Raw genomic sequence first — 19,336 nt, forward strand, 5'->3', positions numbered from 1 at the left:
AAAAACACCAATCTGCAGTCTGGACAAAACATTTATGTTACTTACAGTGCATCCGGAAAGTATTCACATTGCTTCACTTTTTCCACATTTTGTTATGATACAGCCTTATTCCAAAATGGAATAAATTAATTTTTCCCTCAAAATTCTACACACAATACTCCATATTAACAACGTGAAAAAAACATTTTTTTTTGAGATTTTTGCAAATTTATTAAAAATAAAAAACTAAGAAATCACATGTACATAAGCATTCACAGCCTTTGCTCAATACTTTCTTGATGCACCTCTGGCAGCAATTACAGCCTCAAGTCTTTTTGAATATGATGCCACAAGCTTGGCGCACCTATGTTTGGGCAGTTTCACTCATTTCTCTTTGCAGCACCTCTCCCGTCAGGTTGGATGGAAAGCGTCGGTGCACAGCCATTTTCAGATCTCTCCAGAGATGTTCAATCAGATTCAAGTCTGGGCTCTGGCTGGGCTACTCAAAGACATACACAGAGTTGTCCATGTGTGCTTAGGGTCGATGTCCTGCTGAAAGATGAACCGTTGCCCCAGTATGAGGTCAACAGCGCTCTGGAGCAGGTTTCCATCCAGGATGTCTCTGTACATTGCTGCATTCGTCTTTCCCTCTATCCTGACTAGTCTCTCAGTTCCTGCTGCTGAAAAACATCCCGACAGCATGATGCTGCCACCACCATGTTTCACTGTAGGGATAGTACTGGCCTGGTGATGAGCGGTGCCTGGTTTCCTCCAAACATGACACCTGGCATTTACACCAAAGAGTTCAATCTTTGTCTCATCAAACTAGAGCACAGGTTCTCAAACTCGGTCCTCAGGACCCCACACAGTGCATGTTTTGCAGGTCTCCTCACAGAATCACAAGTTAAATAATTAGTTCCACCTATGGACCTTTTAAAATGTGTCAGTGAGTAATTAATACACCTGTGCACTTGCTGGGTTACTTGCAAAACATGCACTGTGTGGGGTCCTGAGGACCGAGTTTGAGAACCACTGGACTAGAGAATTTAGTTTCTCATGGTCTGAGAGTCCCTCAGGTGCATTTTGGCAAACTCCAGGTGGGCTGCCATGTGCTTTTTACTAAATAGTGGCTTCTGTCTGGCCACTCTACCATACAGGCCTGATTGGTGGATTGCTGCAGAGATGGTTGTCCTTCTGGAAGGTTCTCCTCTCTCCACAGTGGAATGCTGTAGCTCTGACAGAGTGACCATCAGGTTCTTGGTCATCTCCCTGACTAGAGTCCTTCTCCCCCGATCGCTCAGTTTAAACGTCCGGACAGCTCTATGAAGAGTTCTGGTGGTTCCAAACTTCTTCCATTTACGGATGATGGAGGCCATTGTGCTCATTGGGACCTTGAAAGCAGCAGATATTTTTCTGTACCCTTCCCCAGATTTGTGCCTCGAGACAATCCTGTCTCGGAGTTCTACAGACAATTCCTTTGACTTAATGCTTAGTTTGTGCTCAGACATGCACTGTCAAGTGTGGGACCTTATATAGACAGGTGTGTGCCTTTCCAAATCATGTCCAATCAACTGAATTTGCCACAGGTGGACTCCAATTAATCTGTAGGAAAATCTCAAGGATGTTCAGTGGAAACAGGATGCACCTGAGCTCAATTTTTAACTTCATGGCAAAGGCTGTGAATACTTATGTACGTGTGATTTCTTAGTTTTTTATTTTTAATACATTTGCAAAAATCTAAAAAAACTTTTTTTTCACATTGTCATTATGGGGTATTGTGTGTAGAATTTTGAGGGGAAAATTAATTTATTCCATTTAAGAATAAGGCTGTAACATAACAAAATGTGGAAAAAGTGAAGCGCTTTGAATACTTTCTGGATGAATTTTAAACCAATCCAGTCAATTTCTGATTTTACAATGTTACCAGTGCAAGAAAGAGGAGCACCACCCTTTGGAGTATATATCAGCTTTTGCTATACACTAGATATGGAGGAATGATGGACCACAACCATATTTATCAGGTGAAGGTTCCTTCAAGTCACTGCCAAAGGACTGTAATGAGATCCAGATTGGAAATGTCACGTAGTGTCCTATAAAATCTGCTGCTTATATTAAGTCATGAACATGTAACTTTTCAGTCATTAGTAGTAGCATAATGATAGGAACAGAAGCCCAGAATCATTTTAGAATGTGCCAATATATTCTGCGATTGCATTGTTGGTTGAAACTGACAAATTTAGGGGTAGTAGAGAGGGGAAAGCTGTGATAACTAGAGCGATGGGCCAAAGATGTAACTCATTGTCAGGATGCAATAGTGAGAGAGAAGCTCCAACTCGACAGAGCATTGTGTATTTCTGACATCAGTATATTTAGGACTCCTATTCAAGCATTGTTTTCCTGCAATATCTGTGGGTGTACCAGGGACTGTAACTTGCTGCTTCAGAGCCTATGCACCTATAGGCAGACTAAGAGGGGGCCCCTCTGTCAGGGGGCCCCCCGGATAGAGCACACTGAAATCACTAGTTCTGCCTCTTGTGCAGCACAGAACCAGGCTGCCAGAATGTGAGCCGGACAGTGGCCCTCATTCCGAGTTGTTCGCTCGTTAGTGGTTTTCGCAACGGAGCGATTTGTTGCAAACTGCGCATGCGCAATGTTCGCAGTGCGTCTGCGCCAAGTAAATTTGCCAAAAAGTTAGGTATTTTACTCACGGCTTAACGAAGAAATTTCTTTGTTCTGGTGATCGGAGTGTGATTGACAGGAAGTGGGTTTTTCTGGGCGGAAACTGGCCGTTTTATGGGTGTGTGCGAAAAAACGCTGACGTTTCTGGGAAAAACGCGGGAGTCGCTGGAGAAACGGGGGAGTGTCTGGGCGAACGCTGGGTGTGTTTGTGACGTCAAACCAGGAACGAAACTGACTGAACTGATCGCAGTGGCAGAGTAAGTCCCGAGCTACTCAGAAACTGCAAAGACATTTCTATTCACAATTATGCGAATCTTTCGTTCGCAATTCTGCAAAGCTAAGATTCACTCCCAGTAGGCGGCGGCTTAGCGTGTGCAAAGCTGCTAAAAGCAGCTAGCGTGCGAACAACTCGGAATGAGGGCCAGTATGCATTAAAGGCAGGGACACAGCATATCAGGTTTCATGAGATACCAATGGAGCTTCCTGACCAGAGAAAGGGGGGAGAGAGCTGAAAGTGACCCAGGGATTCCTGCTTCTCCTCCTCCCCGCCTGGCAGTCACTTGTTATCTAATGAAAGCAACACACACATAGAGAGTCCTCCTGAGTCCTGTCCCAGTGTGTAAATAGTTCAGAGGATGCTGCTATTGCATTTTTGCAAGATAAATTATAGATTTTATTTTTCTATGTGTATTTTATAGTTGTTTAAGTTGTATTTGTTCCACTACAGGAACACTTTATGAAATTGTTGTCTCTCATTTAGGTGGAGTAAAGTACACAGGTATTACTATACTATTAGTTTAATTCTAATATACACCATTGGTTTACATTTATTATACACCATCATATATTAAGAGGGAAGTCCAGGTAGGGAGCATTTTGTCCCTACTGGATTGTGTCATGTTGGGAGGTATGCACAATCTAATATACCCCCCTTCCCTTGGGTCCCCTGTCCTAAGTGCCCCAGGCCCCCCAAAGGCTTAATCCGACCCTGCATGCACCTGCTACATAGACACCAACTATAGCTGAAGACAGGTAAGAGTTATATACGTTGTACCTAATAGACTGAAACACTGTCAAGTTCCCATGGTACACACATTTCACACACTGCCTACATTCATTATATCTAAATACCAGAAACAAAAAGGACAAAATAGTGTGCTAGGAGCCAGAAATACAACAAATGCTGGGCTTACTGTGCAGCACCACCTAGCAGCAGCACAGTTAAACAAGGTGCACAATAGAATACAACAGGCACATGAGAACCACAAATAACATACATACTGCAGAGAAGTAGTGCTTGGGCAAGATGGTTCACTATTCTGATAAATTGTTGCATGGTAAACCTTACTACCTACCTCAAGTCAACCAATTGTTGTGTAGTCTCTGACTTCGGCTCATGTTTGCTGAATGCAATGTCCTTTGTCTTAAGGGTCCACTACTGATCCTCACCATAGCCAGATTAAGGGGGGGTCTCAGGGCATACTGTACCCCGGACCCCCCTTTGTTATGGGGCCCCCCAGCCAGAGCACACCGACATCGCTAGCTTTCCCTCTCATGCAGTAGAAGAACCAGACAGCCAGAATGCAAGCAGGGCAGTATGCATTTCAGGCAGAGTATCAGGTTTTATGATCTACCAATTGAGTTTTCCGACCAGAGGAGAGCTAGGAAGTGACACAGGGATCACAGCTTCTACTCCTCCCTGGCTGGGTGTCTGAGTCCTGTGTAATCTGTTTTATTTTTCTTTAAATTGTGTTTATTGAAAAGAAGAAATGTAGCACACATATAATAATACAATATAGAACATTAAAGGCGGACAGTCGAGTCAACTGTCCGTACATTACAGTGATATGTTTAATTGTAGAGTACTATGAAACAGAATTAGAAATTCCCTAATGGTCATGAAGTATAGTATAACAATAAATAACAACTACATAAAAGTATGGCAATAAGTAAAGATGGAATGGTAGATATCTAACGGCAAGAGTCCTATTTAAAGAAATTCAGAATGGTGGTGACCCATCCGTAAGAGTTGCTACATTATACCAAGTCATTAATCTAACAACTTTACGGATACTTTCTTTGGTATCAACAGGCAACGTGAGTAAAAAAGGAAGCCAGATCGCAAAAAAACATAGCAGCATGGGATTCAACATCTAAAGAACATTCGGTCCAATCCATTTGGAATAGAAATAATAACCGGGGCAGCATAAGAGAAATAGAGATATGGTCTTTTTGTATCCACTGAGATAATATTGTTTTCTTCGCTGCAGCTGTAATGCGAGCCAGAAGCAGTCGTGTACCCTTGGTTAGTGCAGGAGTTTGGGGTTCTATATAGTTCCAAAAGGCCCATGCCATTGTTAATGTAAATGGAATACCCAAGTTAATCTTAATGTATATCTGTATTAGATCTCAGAATGATTGTATGACTGGGCAGGACCATAAACAATGTATAATATCAGCATCAGGGGACCCACATTTGAAACATAGAGAGTCGTCTGCAGCCCGCGTAAGGAACCGCAGCCGAGGAGTATAATAAGCTTTTTGTAGAATTTTCAAATGCATCTCCGCATATGAGGAAGATACCAACTGTTTATTAAGCAAATTAGACCACTTAATAATGGTGTGTTTATCCACTCCCGTGAAGACCTCTTTCCATTTAGCTATGCCCATGGTGAGTTTAGTATAGTCAATCTTTCGTCTGATATAAGTATATATTAAAGATGTGGAGTGAGGGGAGTCTAGACGTCGTCGTACTATTCCATACAATGGAAAAGTGAGCTCAATGGGCTGTAGGTGAGCCATAACGGATGTTGCAAAACTATGCATTTGAAAATATACAAAAAAAGGAAAGTTTAATGTCGGGTATCTATCTTGTAATTGGGACAATGACAATACCGTTGGACAGTCATCATTTAAGAATTGAAATAATGAACGGAGTCCCTGGAGGTACCAACTGTGTATGACCTCACCTGCCTCCCCTCCCTACAAAGCCGGATTCCCTAATAAAGGCTGGAACAAGGAATGTGCCAGAGTGAGTTTAGAACGTTTTCTAATTTGATGCCATGCCTTTTACGGAGCATACAGTAATGGAATTGACTTTATATCCTGTAGTATGGAGTTATTCGGAAAATGTAATATCCTTAGTAAATCATGACTAGGAGACAAAGCCTGTTCCAGTGCCTTGTTAACAAAATTGTCCCCATTACCTATCCAATCTAAGGCACATCTATAATTAGCCGCCAAGGAGTAGTCTTCCAAGCAGGGGAGATTGACTCTCCCAAGTGAGGTTGGTTGTTTTAATTGAAATAATGCGATACGATGACGTTTATTCGCCCATATAAATTTGGTGATGGCTTTATTTATGGTATGTATATCTTTTTTTGATATCAAGAATGGGAGCATCTGTATTGGGTAAAGCAAACGCGGGAAAGATACCATTTTATACAAATGGCACCTACCCAAATATGAGATCGGCAGGTGTTGCCACCTCGTAAAGTCCTCGATCATCCTATTAATGTAGTAAGAAAAGTTTAAAGAATATAATTCCGAGGGATTAGATGACACATGTATACCGAGATATTTTATACAATCATGCGCCCATTTAAATGGGAACGTATCATCCCATCCCCCCTCGCATCGCCGCCCAATGCCAGTGCCTCCGTCTTGTCAAAATTAATCAAAAATCCTGATATCAAGTTGAAATTTTGTAATGTGGTCAATAGTGAGGGAAAGGACGTTATAGGGTCGCTGAAATATAGTAAAAGATCATCCGCAAAGGCGGATACCTTTATGACATGAGTGCCCACTTCGATACCCTTCCAGGACACATCACTTATGAACGTGCGTATGAGCGGGTCTAAAGCCAAATTAAATAACAAGGGGGAGAGGGGGCAGCCCTGTCTCGTCCCCCTATGTAACTGAAATGATTTTGTGTTTAATCCATTAATCGTGATAAACGCCTGCGGTGTGGCATATAACGTTTTAAAGACATTAATAAACTCCGTACCAAAGTGTTGGGCATGTAGGACTCGCAGTATATGAGTCCAGTAGACGCGGTCAAATGCCTTATCGGCATCACAACTGACTATAAGGGCTTTTCAACACTCTGATTGATTCGAGCTATGTATCGCAGCCAACAAAGTACGGATATTATGTACAGAAGTTCTGTTCCGAACAAACCCATTTTGAGCAGGATGTAGAATTCGCTGCAGAATGGGCTGAAGTCGAAACGCTAATAATTTGGTAAATAACTTTAAGTCCTGGTTCAGCAGGGATATCGGCCTATAGGATTGAACATATTTAGGATCTTTTCCCGGTTTCGGAAAGACCACTATTCTAGCGTCATCAAAACCAGTCGGAGCTGGATTTCCTCGCAACAATGAATTAAAAAGAGCCAGTATGTATGGAATCAAGTGGGGAGCAAGCATTCGGTAGTACTCTGCCCCAAACCCGTCCGGTCCAGGGGATTTCCCTTTTTTCAACAATTTGATTAGAGATAATAATTCCGATTCTTGGGCCGGTGCCGTTAGAGATTCCCTCTCTTCCTCCGTTAGTACTGGTAGTCCTGCTGTTTCCAGAAATCTCAGACCATCCATTGGATGATCAGGAGGAGACTGATACAAAGTTTGATAATAGCGTAAGAATTCCTCAGAGATAGCAGGAGTATCCATAACAGTAGAGGTAGGATCAATATACAATTGAGTGATATGTGAAGGAGCAGAGTATGACCGAACTAAATTTGCCAATAACCGGCCCGATTTATTGCCAGTTCTAAAAAACTTGTTCCTACAAATATCATGAGAGAAACTCGCTCGCTCGGTACATAGGGCATCATATTGCTGTTTAGCTGCAAGGTAGGCCTGGCGATTTTCAAGTGAGTAGTGTGAAATAAGTAAATTATAAGTTTTAGTTAAGGTTTGACTAAGATCATTTAAGTGATTGTTAAGTGCCTTGCGTCTCCTGGAGAAATACTCCATAATCTGACCCCGTATTACCGGTTTCCAGGAGGACCAAAATAGATTTATGTCTTCAACATGTTCAATATTATCAGTCTTATAATTTAAAAATGCCTGTTCAAGATGCAGGCGAAAGTCTGAAGAGTTCTCCATATAGGCTGGAAACCTCCAGTTATAAGAGTGTGGTATAGGAGTGTCCAACTTTATAGTGAACCACACCGGAGCATGGTCAGAAAAGAGAATTGGATCTATCTGGGAGTGGACCACCTGCTGCAGAAGAGTATCCGTGATTAACCAATAGTCTAATCTGGACGAGGAGTGATGGGGGTGCGAATAAAACGTATACTCATGAGAATCAGGATGTTGGCACCTCCAGGGATCGCATAATCTCATTGAGTTGGTCAATAAAGAAAGCGATGGGGGGGCGACCGAACCATTGGCGTTTTGCGGAGGTGGTTCTGTCTAATCCTGTCAACTGAACACAGTTAAAGTCCCCACCCAAAATGACTGCGCCCTCTGCCCAGTCTTGTAACTTTGCATAAATATCTGTGAAAAAGTGGGCATTAGTACCCGTGGGAGCATAAATGTTAGCTATGGTGTAAGGCAAACCATGTACAGTCAATTTCAAAAACAAATACCTTCCCTCTGAGTCTATTAAGCAGTCACTAATATTGTAAACCAGAAATTTGCTAAAAATAATCATGACCCCTCTTTGTTTAGATGTGTAAGATGCCGTTTTAAAGTCTCCTATCCATGAATCCCTTACCACATTAGGGTCAGAAATTTTCCAGTGTGTTTCTTGTAAGAAAACTATATCTGGCCGTAAACGTTTTAGGTGGTTCAGAATTTTCTTTCTCTTTATAGGAGAATTTAGGCCCTCCACATTCCAAGTTACTAATTTAAGAGCTGTTTTTATCTTTTTAGGGGGATTAACAATTGCTGTCATTTAACCAATGCCAAACCTAGGCCAAATCATAAAATTACCAACTCTCTTTAGGGAACCCTTACCTGTCCCAGCGAGCGGGCAAGGGGATAGTGAAAATCTGACCAGCAGGGGGGAATATAAACATATCACATTTAGTAGGGATATATCATGTGTGTTAACCTCAATTAGAATTTCAACAATTATCATAAACCATTTTAACATTATATGAACCCAGGAGGATTTCCGACTGGGTCGCATCCCAACATAACATTGCAGGACACAATCATACCAAGGTAACAATAGGGATTTAGATCCAGAAGGCCATCTAATACTAGAGCATTTTAAAAGCTGAGTAAAGATGAGAAGAAAAAGAAGAAATGAGATCAGTGAGATATAGGCAAAGAATAAGAATAAGAGGTCAAGTGAGCCAAAGAAGAAAAAAGTAAGACTAAACGGAAGATTTTCTACATGAAGGTTGGTCCTGATAAGAGTCCAACAAATGCTACGAAACATTACATCATATCTAGGCACTAAACAACCTGAAATATATCGAGTACGTTTCGAATCAAATATGGTCATCTGTAACCTGAATGTTCAAGAAATAGAAGATGACATCACAATGCAATTCTGTAGTGTCAATCCGCATCGTCCATCCTGGACGAGCGGGAAGGAGCTAAAGAGTCCACAAAGTTTTTTGCAGCTTGCGGAGTGTCAAAGAAGTAGGTTTTTCCTGAGTATGTGACCCTCAGCTTAGCAGGATATAGTAATGCAAATCGAAGCTCCATCTCAAACAAGCGTTTGCATATTGGGGAAAATTCTCGTCGCTTTGCAGCCACCATGTATGAAAAGTCTTGAAAAAGTAGGATCTTGGATTCCTGGTATTTGAGAGTGTAACGTTTTCTATAGGCTTCAAGCGGACGGACCTTATCAGCGTAATTTAAAAACTTCATGATAACCAGTCTGGGCCTATCGTTAGTAGATTGTCGATCAGGACCAACACGGTGAACACGTTCAATCAGCATTGATTCAGAGTCTGATACACATTCCAATTCTCTCGGCAGCCATTGAGATAGCAGATTCATCAGTTTGTAAGATTTCACCATTTCTGGGAGTCCTATAAGGCGCACATTACTTCTTCTGTTTCTGTTCTCTAAATCTTCAAGTTTCTCTTGCATGGACGTCACTATTTTATCTTGTTCAGAGAGCGCCGCTTTGGCTGTTGTTAAATCATCTTCAAGGTCTGATATTCTTTGCTCCGCCTCCGACAAACGTTGGTCATGATAATTCAACTGGGTAAGAGCGGAATCCAATGAATCTTTCAATGGGGCCAATTTTTGATCCAAGAGTGAAGCCAAGATGTCGGTGATCTCATGCATTGTAAAGGATTTGGCAGGATCCTTCGTCGTAGTAAGTGATGAGCATCGCAATGGGCTATTATTAGGACCAGATGCTGGTGACTGAGGGCTATCTGCAGGAATGTTGTCCCGACCCCGGCCTTTATTCACTTGTGAACCGCGGGGATTTCTGTGAGTTTTAGCCATGTACTTATCCATTATGAGGAGCTTATGGTGTAAAAGGAGCAGTAGGATATGACGAGGTATAAAAGATGTATATAAACTTGTATGAAAATAAATGAGCTGCAATATAATTGCACACCAGCTGGGGGAGCTCCAACTCTATAAATTAAGGATGGTCAGCTGCTTTTATAGCCTCACAGAGAGACCAACCTGTGATATCGTTAAAAGGAGCCTCAGGACAACCGCTGTTGATAGGTCAAGTGGGCAATAAAGACAATTACCCAGTGGCAATGGCCGCTTATATGTAGAGATCAATATTCCAGAGAGACGAATAATGAGAAAAATAAAAATAAAATAAAAAGAATATACACAAAAATATATATAGCTGAAGGGCATATAGTATGGGAAGACAGAACACCTTTCTGCCCTCTCCTGCTTATCCCAACCACAAATCTTTAAAGGTAGCAGAAATCCAGAACATATAACAGAGCTTCCCTGGTCAGTCCAGCAAGTGAGCCGCTGGTGACAGGTGGAATTGCAGGCTTTTTCAGGCTTTTTCCCTCACTCAAGATGGCCGCCGGGAGATTCACAGCGCGAGGAAGCGACCAGAGGGATCCAGTGTGTGAGCTCCGTGTGTGGGGGGTGAATACCGGTGAATACCGGTTGTATGCAGGGGGAGGCCAGAACCCGAATTGCCAGGTAACACACTCCGAGAAGCAGGAGAGGCAGCGCTTCAGTCGCGGGCATGAGCGGAGCGGGAGGCTCCGCTCCGTTGCCTTGGAGACCCGCGGCCGGCGCACTAGAGGTCCTGGCTGTGGGGAGAGAAGAGGGCCGCAACCCGCAAGGACGCACTGAGCGTCCCCCGGCTCCGCAACCCGCTTCCTCCAGTCCCCCGTGGGCAGCAGAGGGGCAATAGAGGGCGTGGGAGAACCTGGTGGGCTATATGGTATGGTGAATGTCACTTTTAAGGACGCCGTGCAGGAGCAGCTCCAAGGCACGTCCTTCTCCCTAGCCCGCCAAGCTGTAATCTGTTTTCTAATGAGGGTCTAGAGAGAAAGAGACACAATCACATACAGAGTCCTCCTGAGTCCTGCACCAGTGTGTAAGTAGTATAGAGGCTGCTGCTGCTATTCTTGCATGTGACAAGATAAATTATAAAAAAAAATTCTGTGTGTATTCAATGGTTGTTATAAGGTAGTTGTCATTCAATTAGGTGGAGCTATAAACAGTAATCAGGCATTATTAAACTATTGGTTTAAATCTAATATACCCCATTGGGTTAAATTTAATATATACAATACATACATCCTAACATGGCTCAGTCCTGGAGGGATTACATGCTGTTTTGAGATGTGACTGCAGTCACCTGTGTTGAAACACCTTTCTTATCTATTAAATAGTTCAACACAGGTGACACCTAATATATATTAAGAGGGAAGGCCAGATAGAGAGCATTTTGTCCCTCCTGGAATGGGTCATGTTGGGGTGTATGCACAATCTAAAATACATTTCCCTGCCTTCCACCGGGGGCTCCCTTGTCTTAAGTGCCCCGGGCACCCCCAAGGCTTAATCCGGCCCTACTCCTCACAACTACTGATAACTCACGGAAACACACACATTCATCAGAACTGAAGAAATTTAAGACCAGTTGTGATCTGGATAGAATATAATTTTCATTCATAGCAAACTTCCTGTCAGCATACATAGAGGGACATTGCAGCCAGCCTCTTATGGCTTAAAGAAAGTGAATAATAATTAGCATTTTGCTGCACAACTACTAATTTGCGAATATTTTAATGGGAGATTTAAGATGGACACACAGAATGATCCTGTCACGAGGCCCTAGAGCCAAGAAAAAGGGTAGGTTTCCATTTTTGCCACCATGAAGGAGCATACAGAAGGGAGGGGTCAGTAGGGAACTGCTGAAGAAAGATTTCTTGTAACAGATGTAGTATGTGTATTATGGTCAGCATAAGGCAGCTGAAAAATAACAATGATCTTACCACTATCGTAACATCCAAAATTTAAACTAATCAGTGACCCACAGCAGGTGGAAGACGATTGTTCCAAGACAGCCAGCAGATTTACTGACACAGATTACTGCCCTAGAAATGTAGCCTGCTTACTGACAAAAGGTTTTGAATACAGAAAGTAAAATAAAACATCTCGCACAGTATCCACATTGTCACTACGTACTGTGGAGGTCATTCCGAGTCGTTCGCTCTGAAAATTTCTTCGCATCGCATCGCAGCGTTTTTCCGCTTAGTGCGCATGCGCAATGTCCGCACTGCGACTGCGCCAAGTAAATTTGCTATGAAGTTAGGAATTTTACTCACAGCTTTTTCTTCGCTCAGGCGATCGTAGTGTGATTGACAGGAAATGGGTGTTACTGGGCGGAAACAGGCCGTTTTATGGACGTGTGGGAAAAAACGCTACCGTTTCCGGAAAAAACGCGGGAGTGGCTGGAGAAACGGGGGAGTGTCTGGGCGAACGCTGGGTGTGTTTGTGACGTCAAACAAGGAACGACAAGCACTGAACTGATCGCAGATGCCGAGTAAGTCTGAAGCTACTCTGAAACTGCTAAGAAGTTTGTAATCGCAAAATTGCGAATACGTCGTTCGCAATTTTAAGATGCTAAGATTCACTCCCAGTAGGCGGCGGCTTAGCGTGAGCAACTCTGCTAAAATCGCCTTGCGAGCGAACAACTCAGAATGACCTCCTGTATACAGATAAATCCATTGGAAGTGCTGAAGGATAAAATGTAGCAAAATTACTACAGATCACTCTTGACCAATCCTACTCGTCCCTGATGTGCTCGCCTCTCCTAGGTGCCACAGTCTGAAAAGCCTTGTTACACTGCCTCTTGGACTCACCTAACAATGCTTTTCTTTTTTCTTCCAGGATCAAGCAGAGTGCCAAATGGCTCCTTTAGGCGTTCTAGTTATGTTAACTGCAGCTTTAAGCAGTCAGGGTTATTCTTTCCCCATTCTCATAATGGTACATGAAACACGTACTGTATGCAAATTACATATGATGTCTCTGAGGTGTAATGTATGTCAGAAAGACCTAAATGTCCAAACATTAGCTGTGTGACACATACATTACCAAGCTTACACAATATGATCATTGCCTGTATACCAGCACCTACAACCTTTCATTGTAAAACACACTAGGGAGTATACAGTATTTACTAAAATGACTCCTTTAGACGTTCTAGTAATGTTAGTAGCTTATACTGACTTACTGTAAATATGATTCAAGAGGACTCATTATTATTTTGATTGCAACTTCATTTGGGACCTTTGAGACTAAACATATTTATGTAAGCTTTGAATGATGCTGTAACAACTGGCTACATTATAATGTTTGCTGGTTACCATGTAGGAGATAACTGATGGCTGGCATCTATATTTTTGAGGACGATTACACCTATATAGGGATGATTGTGTAAATACCATTATACTTCCTCTTGCTTTCATGAAAAGAGGAAACACAGACTGTCCGAACAACTTCATTAATGCATAGTGAGAGCAAAGCCTGCTGCAACCCCTGAATGCTGAACAATGATCTGTTGTCATCTTTACCAAGGCAAGCTTACAAACATGCACCAGAGAATCTGGGCACTAGGGTCACTAGGTGACCCTCGTGCCGTCATAGAGTCTAGAGTCGTGGCCATATATTATGCAATATCTAACAGTGTATGGTGGCTACTATATATATCTGATGTGTGTCAGGCTGTCATATAAAAGGTCTGTTGGTCTGACAGACATTTTACCTGACACTGTATGCCCAGCATTAGTCAGCATAAAGCTGATTAGACAAAATATCTAAGTGTAATTATATTAGAGCTCAAGTGATTGCCATCACAGCTCCACAACACTAGGAGAAACCTGCGAGGCTGAAATCCTCATTCAAACCAACTGGTGCCATGGAGTTCAAGTAATAGCTCCTGGCTGCTTCCAAATCGGGGTCACAGCTGCTCCCTCTATGTGAGGGTGGTATGTGTTATATAGCTACACAGCAAATGTCACATACTGTAAATGAAGTCCCAATTGGACAAATGTCTGCACAGCAGGTGCGTAGTGAGGAGAATGATACACATTCAGTATAGTGCAAACATATATTCATACCTCCCAATATGACCCTCTCCGGGAGGGCCACAATGCTCTGCAATCATACATTAAGAGGGAAGTCCAGGAGCAGAGCATTCTGTCCCTCCTGGAGTGGGTCATGTTGGGAGGTATGATATATTTAATGTGCATGGTATGGTAGAAACAAATACTGTGTATAATAGAGCAAACAATTCATTATACATAGCCTGATGTCCAACATATACAATATATGCCTATGCCAAACTCTATAACCCCTCAACTGCCACCAGATAGCCTCATGCCACCATATATACACATATACCATTACAGAGCACTATTAAGCAACATTATAAAGTGTGCTACTTACAGATGTGTCCACTTACTGCTTTGCTATGTTGCTCAACTTGGCACAACATGCAAAACACGGCTAAGCTGTTTTTTACGAGTAGCGAGTGGATGGATTTTAAAATGTTTGTTTGCCATAATAGAATATGTATAAAGTAACATTAAAGAAGCAAATGAAGAAAAATCACAAGGCATGGCTAAATCTCTGAGTCTATGGCATGCAAACCGTGCCATACCTGTACATGTGCGGGATATAGCAAAGATGTATGTGGACATAGACTCATATGGACCTTATGACTGGAGTTTAGAATAGCCACACCATCGCCTTATTTCACTGTTAAACAATTGGCATTGTGCTCCTGTAATTCCCCCTAGGAAAAGAGCTGTGTCACACGGAGGTTATAGCTAGTAAGCCATAAGCCATGCACCCACTGACATTGCAGAACCGTGCTTAAAGCTAATAAATACACAACTGAATACATGCCAAAAACACGTGCCTATGAAGTGCATCTGTAACCTGCAAACGGAGCTCACTGTAGACTGCGCCAATTTGTTTATTTGCTGTAATTGCACTGAATAGAAGATCTTTGCTCTGTAAACCTGTGTGTAAATGGAGCACTGCCACATTGGCAATAACAGAATTATTGGTTGCATGTAAAGTACTAACTTTAAAAACACTAGTAAAACGTATGCAATGAATGCTAAATAGAGGATACAGGTATTTTCCTGCTTTATGGAGACGTGGCTTGACGACCATATTGCGGACAGCCCGATGTCTCTGCCGGGCTTCAGTCTCTTCAGGGCCGATCGCTCCAAGGTTCTCTCAGGAAAAACGAAGAGTGGTGGCATCTGCTTCTACATCAACGACGGATGGTGCACCAATGTCACGATCATAGGCAAATCATGTAGCCCTCACCTGGAGATGCTGAGTATCAACTGCAACCCCTTCTATTCCCCCCGGGAATTTGCTTCAATTGTCCTTGTGGGAGTGTACACCCCCCCCCCTCGCCTGCGCGAACGAAGCCCTGCACCACCTGGCCGTATGCATATCCGACATAGAACAAAAACACCCAGACTATCTGCTTATAGTACTGGGTGACTTCAACAGAACTAACCTGAGAAAGGAGCTACCTAAGTACAAACAACAAGTCACGTGTCCCACTAGAGAAGGGCGCACCCTTGATCACTGCTACACTACCCTCAAGTCTGCCTTCTGGTCTATCCCGCGTGCTGCACTTGGCCTATCTGACCACTGCCTCGTCCACCTACTCCCTACCTATACACAGAAGCTGAGAGCGGTTAAGCCTGTCATCAAGACTGTTAAGAAATGGACCAATGAGGCCAAGATGAAGCTCCAGGCCTGCTTTGACTGCACGGAATGGGGGGTCTTCGAAGCATCGGCAACCGACATGAACGACCTAACAGACACTGTCACATCCTACATCAGCTACTGCGAGGACATGTGTGTACCTACCAAGACTTACCGCATTTACAACAATAACAAGCCCTGGTTCAACGCCCAGCTCAGGCAACTTCGTCGGGCCAAAAAGGAGGCCTATAGCAGCGGTGACAGAGCACTATACAACCGTACTAGGAACTCTCTGACTAAAGGAATCAGGCTAGCAAAAAAGCGGTTCTCGGACAAGCTAACAAACGATCTCTCTACAAATGACCCTGTATCTGTATGGAAAGGAATGCAATCCATAACCAACTATAGGAAAACATCGAAGTCCACCACCATGCACCAAGACCTAGCAGACGAACTGAACCACTTTTATTGCAGGTTCGCAAAAGAAGTCCCCTGCAACCCAAACAATCACCTCTACGATGCCCCGAACACCGAAGGCCAACTCCAGGCACTGCAAGTCACCCAAGAAGAGGTGGAGGCATTGTTCAAAAGGGCCAAACCCAGGAAAGCTCCTGGTCCTGACGGAGTGTCACCATCTGCCCTAAGAGCATGTGCGGGTCAGCTCGCCCCCATATTCACCAAGATCTTCAACAAATCGCTGGAGCTACAGAAAGTCCCTTCCTGCATCAAAAGGTCTACTATCGTCCCGGTCCCCAAGAAACCCTCTATCACGAACCTGAACGACTACAGGCCGATAGCACTGATGTCTGTGGTCATGAAAACGTTTGAGCGTCTGGTTTTGAATCACCTGAAAACTGTGACAGGCCCCCAACTTGACCCCCTGCAGTTCGCCTATCGATCAAATCGGTGTGTCAAGGATGCAGTCAACCTGGGCCTGCACTACATTCTACAGCACCTAGACATTCCCGGTACCTATGCGAGGGTCCTGTTTGTAGATTTCAGCTCGGCCTTCAATACAATCGTCCCCAGCATCCTCCACCCCAAATTACTTCGCATAGGGGTCCCAGAAGCTACCTGTTCCTGGATAGTAGACTTCCTGACAGATAGGACACAGGTGGTGAATGCGGGGGAATTCACCTCTCAAGCACGGTCCATTAGTACAGGGTCCCCTCAGGGCTGTGTCCTTTCACCCCTGCTCTTCTCCCTGTACACAAATGACTGTACCTCAGAGGCAAAATCAGTAAAGATCATCAAATTCGCCGATGACACCACCGTCATCGGCCTCATCAAGGACGGGGACGAATCGGCCTATAGACGGGAAGTAGGCCAGTTGGCCCAGTGGTGCATCCACAACAACCTTGAGCTCAACCCCCTCAAAACTGTCGAGATGATAGTGGACTTCAGGAAGAAGTCATCTAGTGCACCTCCGCTAATGATTGCTGACAGTGTGGTATCGCTAGTGGACTCCTTCAAGTTTCTAGGGACCACAATCTCCCGGGACCTTAAATGGGGGTCCAACGCTGATGCCACTGTTGGGAAAGCGCAGCAGAGGTTGTTCTTCCTCAGGCAACTAAGGAAGTTCAACATCCCACAGAAGCTTCTGCTCCTCTTCTACTCCGCAATTGTGGAGTCGGTACTGTGCTCCTCGATACTCGTATGGTACAGCTCCGCCAGCGCGAGGGACAGATGCAGGCTCCAAAAGGTGGTCAGAACCGCAGAGAAGATCATCGGGGCCAACCTTCCCTCAGTCCAGGACCTGTACCTTTCCAGACCTAAAAAGCGGGCAATGAAGATAGTAAAAGACCAGCTACACCCCGACCACAGCATGTTCAACTTGCTTCCTTCAGGCAGGCGTTACTGGGCCGTCCCCGCCAGGTCCACCAGAAGCCTCAAAAGTTTCTTTCCCCAAGCAGTCCGCCTGCTGAACTCCTGAACATTGACTGACTAGACGTACATGTAACTAACTTGTGTCCCTACCGTATACCTATATGTGTGACTTTACTCCCCCCACCTGCTTATCTGTTACCTATTTGGCTGTTGTATAGCAAACCGAAGACAAATTCCTAAAATACGCAAGTATACCTGGCCAATAAAGCTGATTCTGATCTGATTCTGAAAACACCACACAGATAAACAATATATTGGAAATGAAAAAGCGACTTCCCATGACAACTTAGAGGACCACCTACCTTTTGCAGTGTTGGTAACTCCTGTAGTGTTAGAGGACAGGCCAGGTGTTCCTCGGCAGGCTCGTTCCAAACTGTTGTGTTGTTTTGCTAGTTGCTCAATGGTCTCTTCCAAGCGGACTCTTTGCTCACGCTCATACTGCAAAGCACGGTGCCATTTCCGACTGTGAGTTTCTGCTAAGTCCAAGAAGTCGCGACATGCCTAAATAAATAGAGAAATGAAGAGGTAATCTATTTGTTAGGAAAAGGACGCCAATTGGTAGATCCTTTTCTAAATGTATATGTTCTAAACGTTAATCTATTTTAATATAATACATTAAATAATGCATTTGTTACTGTTACATATTAGGTTATTGGAAGTCACCAACAAGTTCAGTGACCATTTATGGTGCAGGCAAAAATTACTTGTGTCTGATATTTGCATTATGTAATATAAGGAAGAATAACACTTAAGTGCTGGCATCAAGAATCATGGTTCATACAGATTATTACAGGAGATTACACATGTAGGAACATCATGTCTATTACAATATAAGTGAACTTGAAAAGAAAAAAACACTTAAACCAATACTACAATAAGTAATTATTATAATTTATTTATAAGTCGCCACAAGTGGTCAGCAGCGCTGTACATTTGGTAACAGTAGGGCAGTACAGGGTGCACATAACATTACAGTAAGCAAAACACAAACACAGCACAGGCAACAATTAGCACCACAACTCTCAGTACACAAAACAGCTGTGAGGCAAGCTGAGCGAGGAAGTAATCGGAGAAGGGTGCAGGGGTGGAACAGGTGCAATGACCCATTAGGACTAAGGATCCCACTGATGCCAGATGAATGGCCCAGTGCAGAGAGCAGGGTGGGCTCCACTGCCTGAGGGACCTGCCGCTTACCTTAGGGAGGCAGGGCTGACCAGACTTATTGAGGAGTCCTGCTACCTAATTAACAGACAGCTGTACAGTTTTTCTGGTTCACTGCTGTCTGTGAATCACAGGCAGCCACAATTGGTGCAACTGGCACTGTCTGAGTCTGCCTGACTGAGTGCCAAACTAAGAGGCAGGGGTCTCTGTCACAGAGCAGAGGCTGCTGTATTCCTGCCCCCACCAAGGTACATGCCCCCTGTTCTCTGCACCAAACAGGACATTGTGCTTGTACCCCTGTGACCCTTTACCCTGTCACCTACTTCTTCCCCCTGCCTTCTGCTGTCTCCCTCTGCCTTACACTGTCACCCTCTGTCTCTCCCTGTCACCTACTGCTGTGTGGCATATTGTAAACTTGGATGGGGTGGAGGCGGGTGGCCCAAATTATATTTTTGCACTTGGGCAAGGGAGGAACATGTCTCCAATAG

General features: G+C 43.7%; 1 protein-coding gene across 3 annotated transcripts in view; it reads right to left on the reverse strand.

Moving 5' to 3' along the window:
* Positions 1-19,336, reverse strand: part of OSBP2 (oxysterol binding protein 2) — a 760,529-nt gene that overhangs the window by 122,669 nt on the left and 618,524 nt on the right. For all 3 annotated transcript variants that reach the window (XM_063964274.1, XM_063964276.1, XM_063964275.1), the window contains one exon: positions 17,990-18,188. In XM_063964274.1, coding sequence (XP_063820344.1) covers positions 17,990-18,188 — 199 coding nt within the window. The remainder of the gene's footprint in view (positions 1-17,989; positions 18,189-19,336) is intronic.

Source organism: Pseudophryne corroboree, chromosome 1 (assembly GCF_028390025.1).
Source record: "Pseudophryne corroboree isolate aPseCor3 chromosome 1, aPseCor3.hap2, whole genome shotgun sequence".
In the NCBI taxonomy this organism is placed as follows: domain Eukaryota; kingdom Metazoa; phylum Chordata; class Amphibia; order Anura; family Myobatrachidae; genus Pseudophryne; species Pseudophryne corroboree.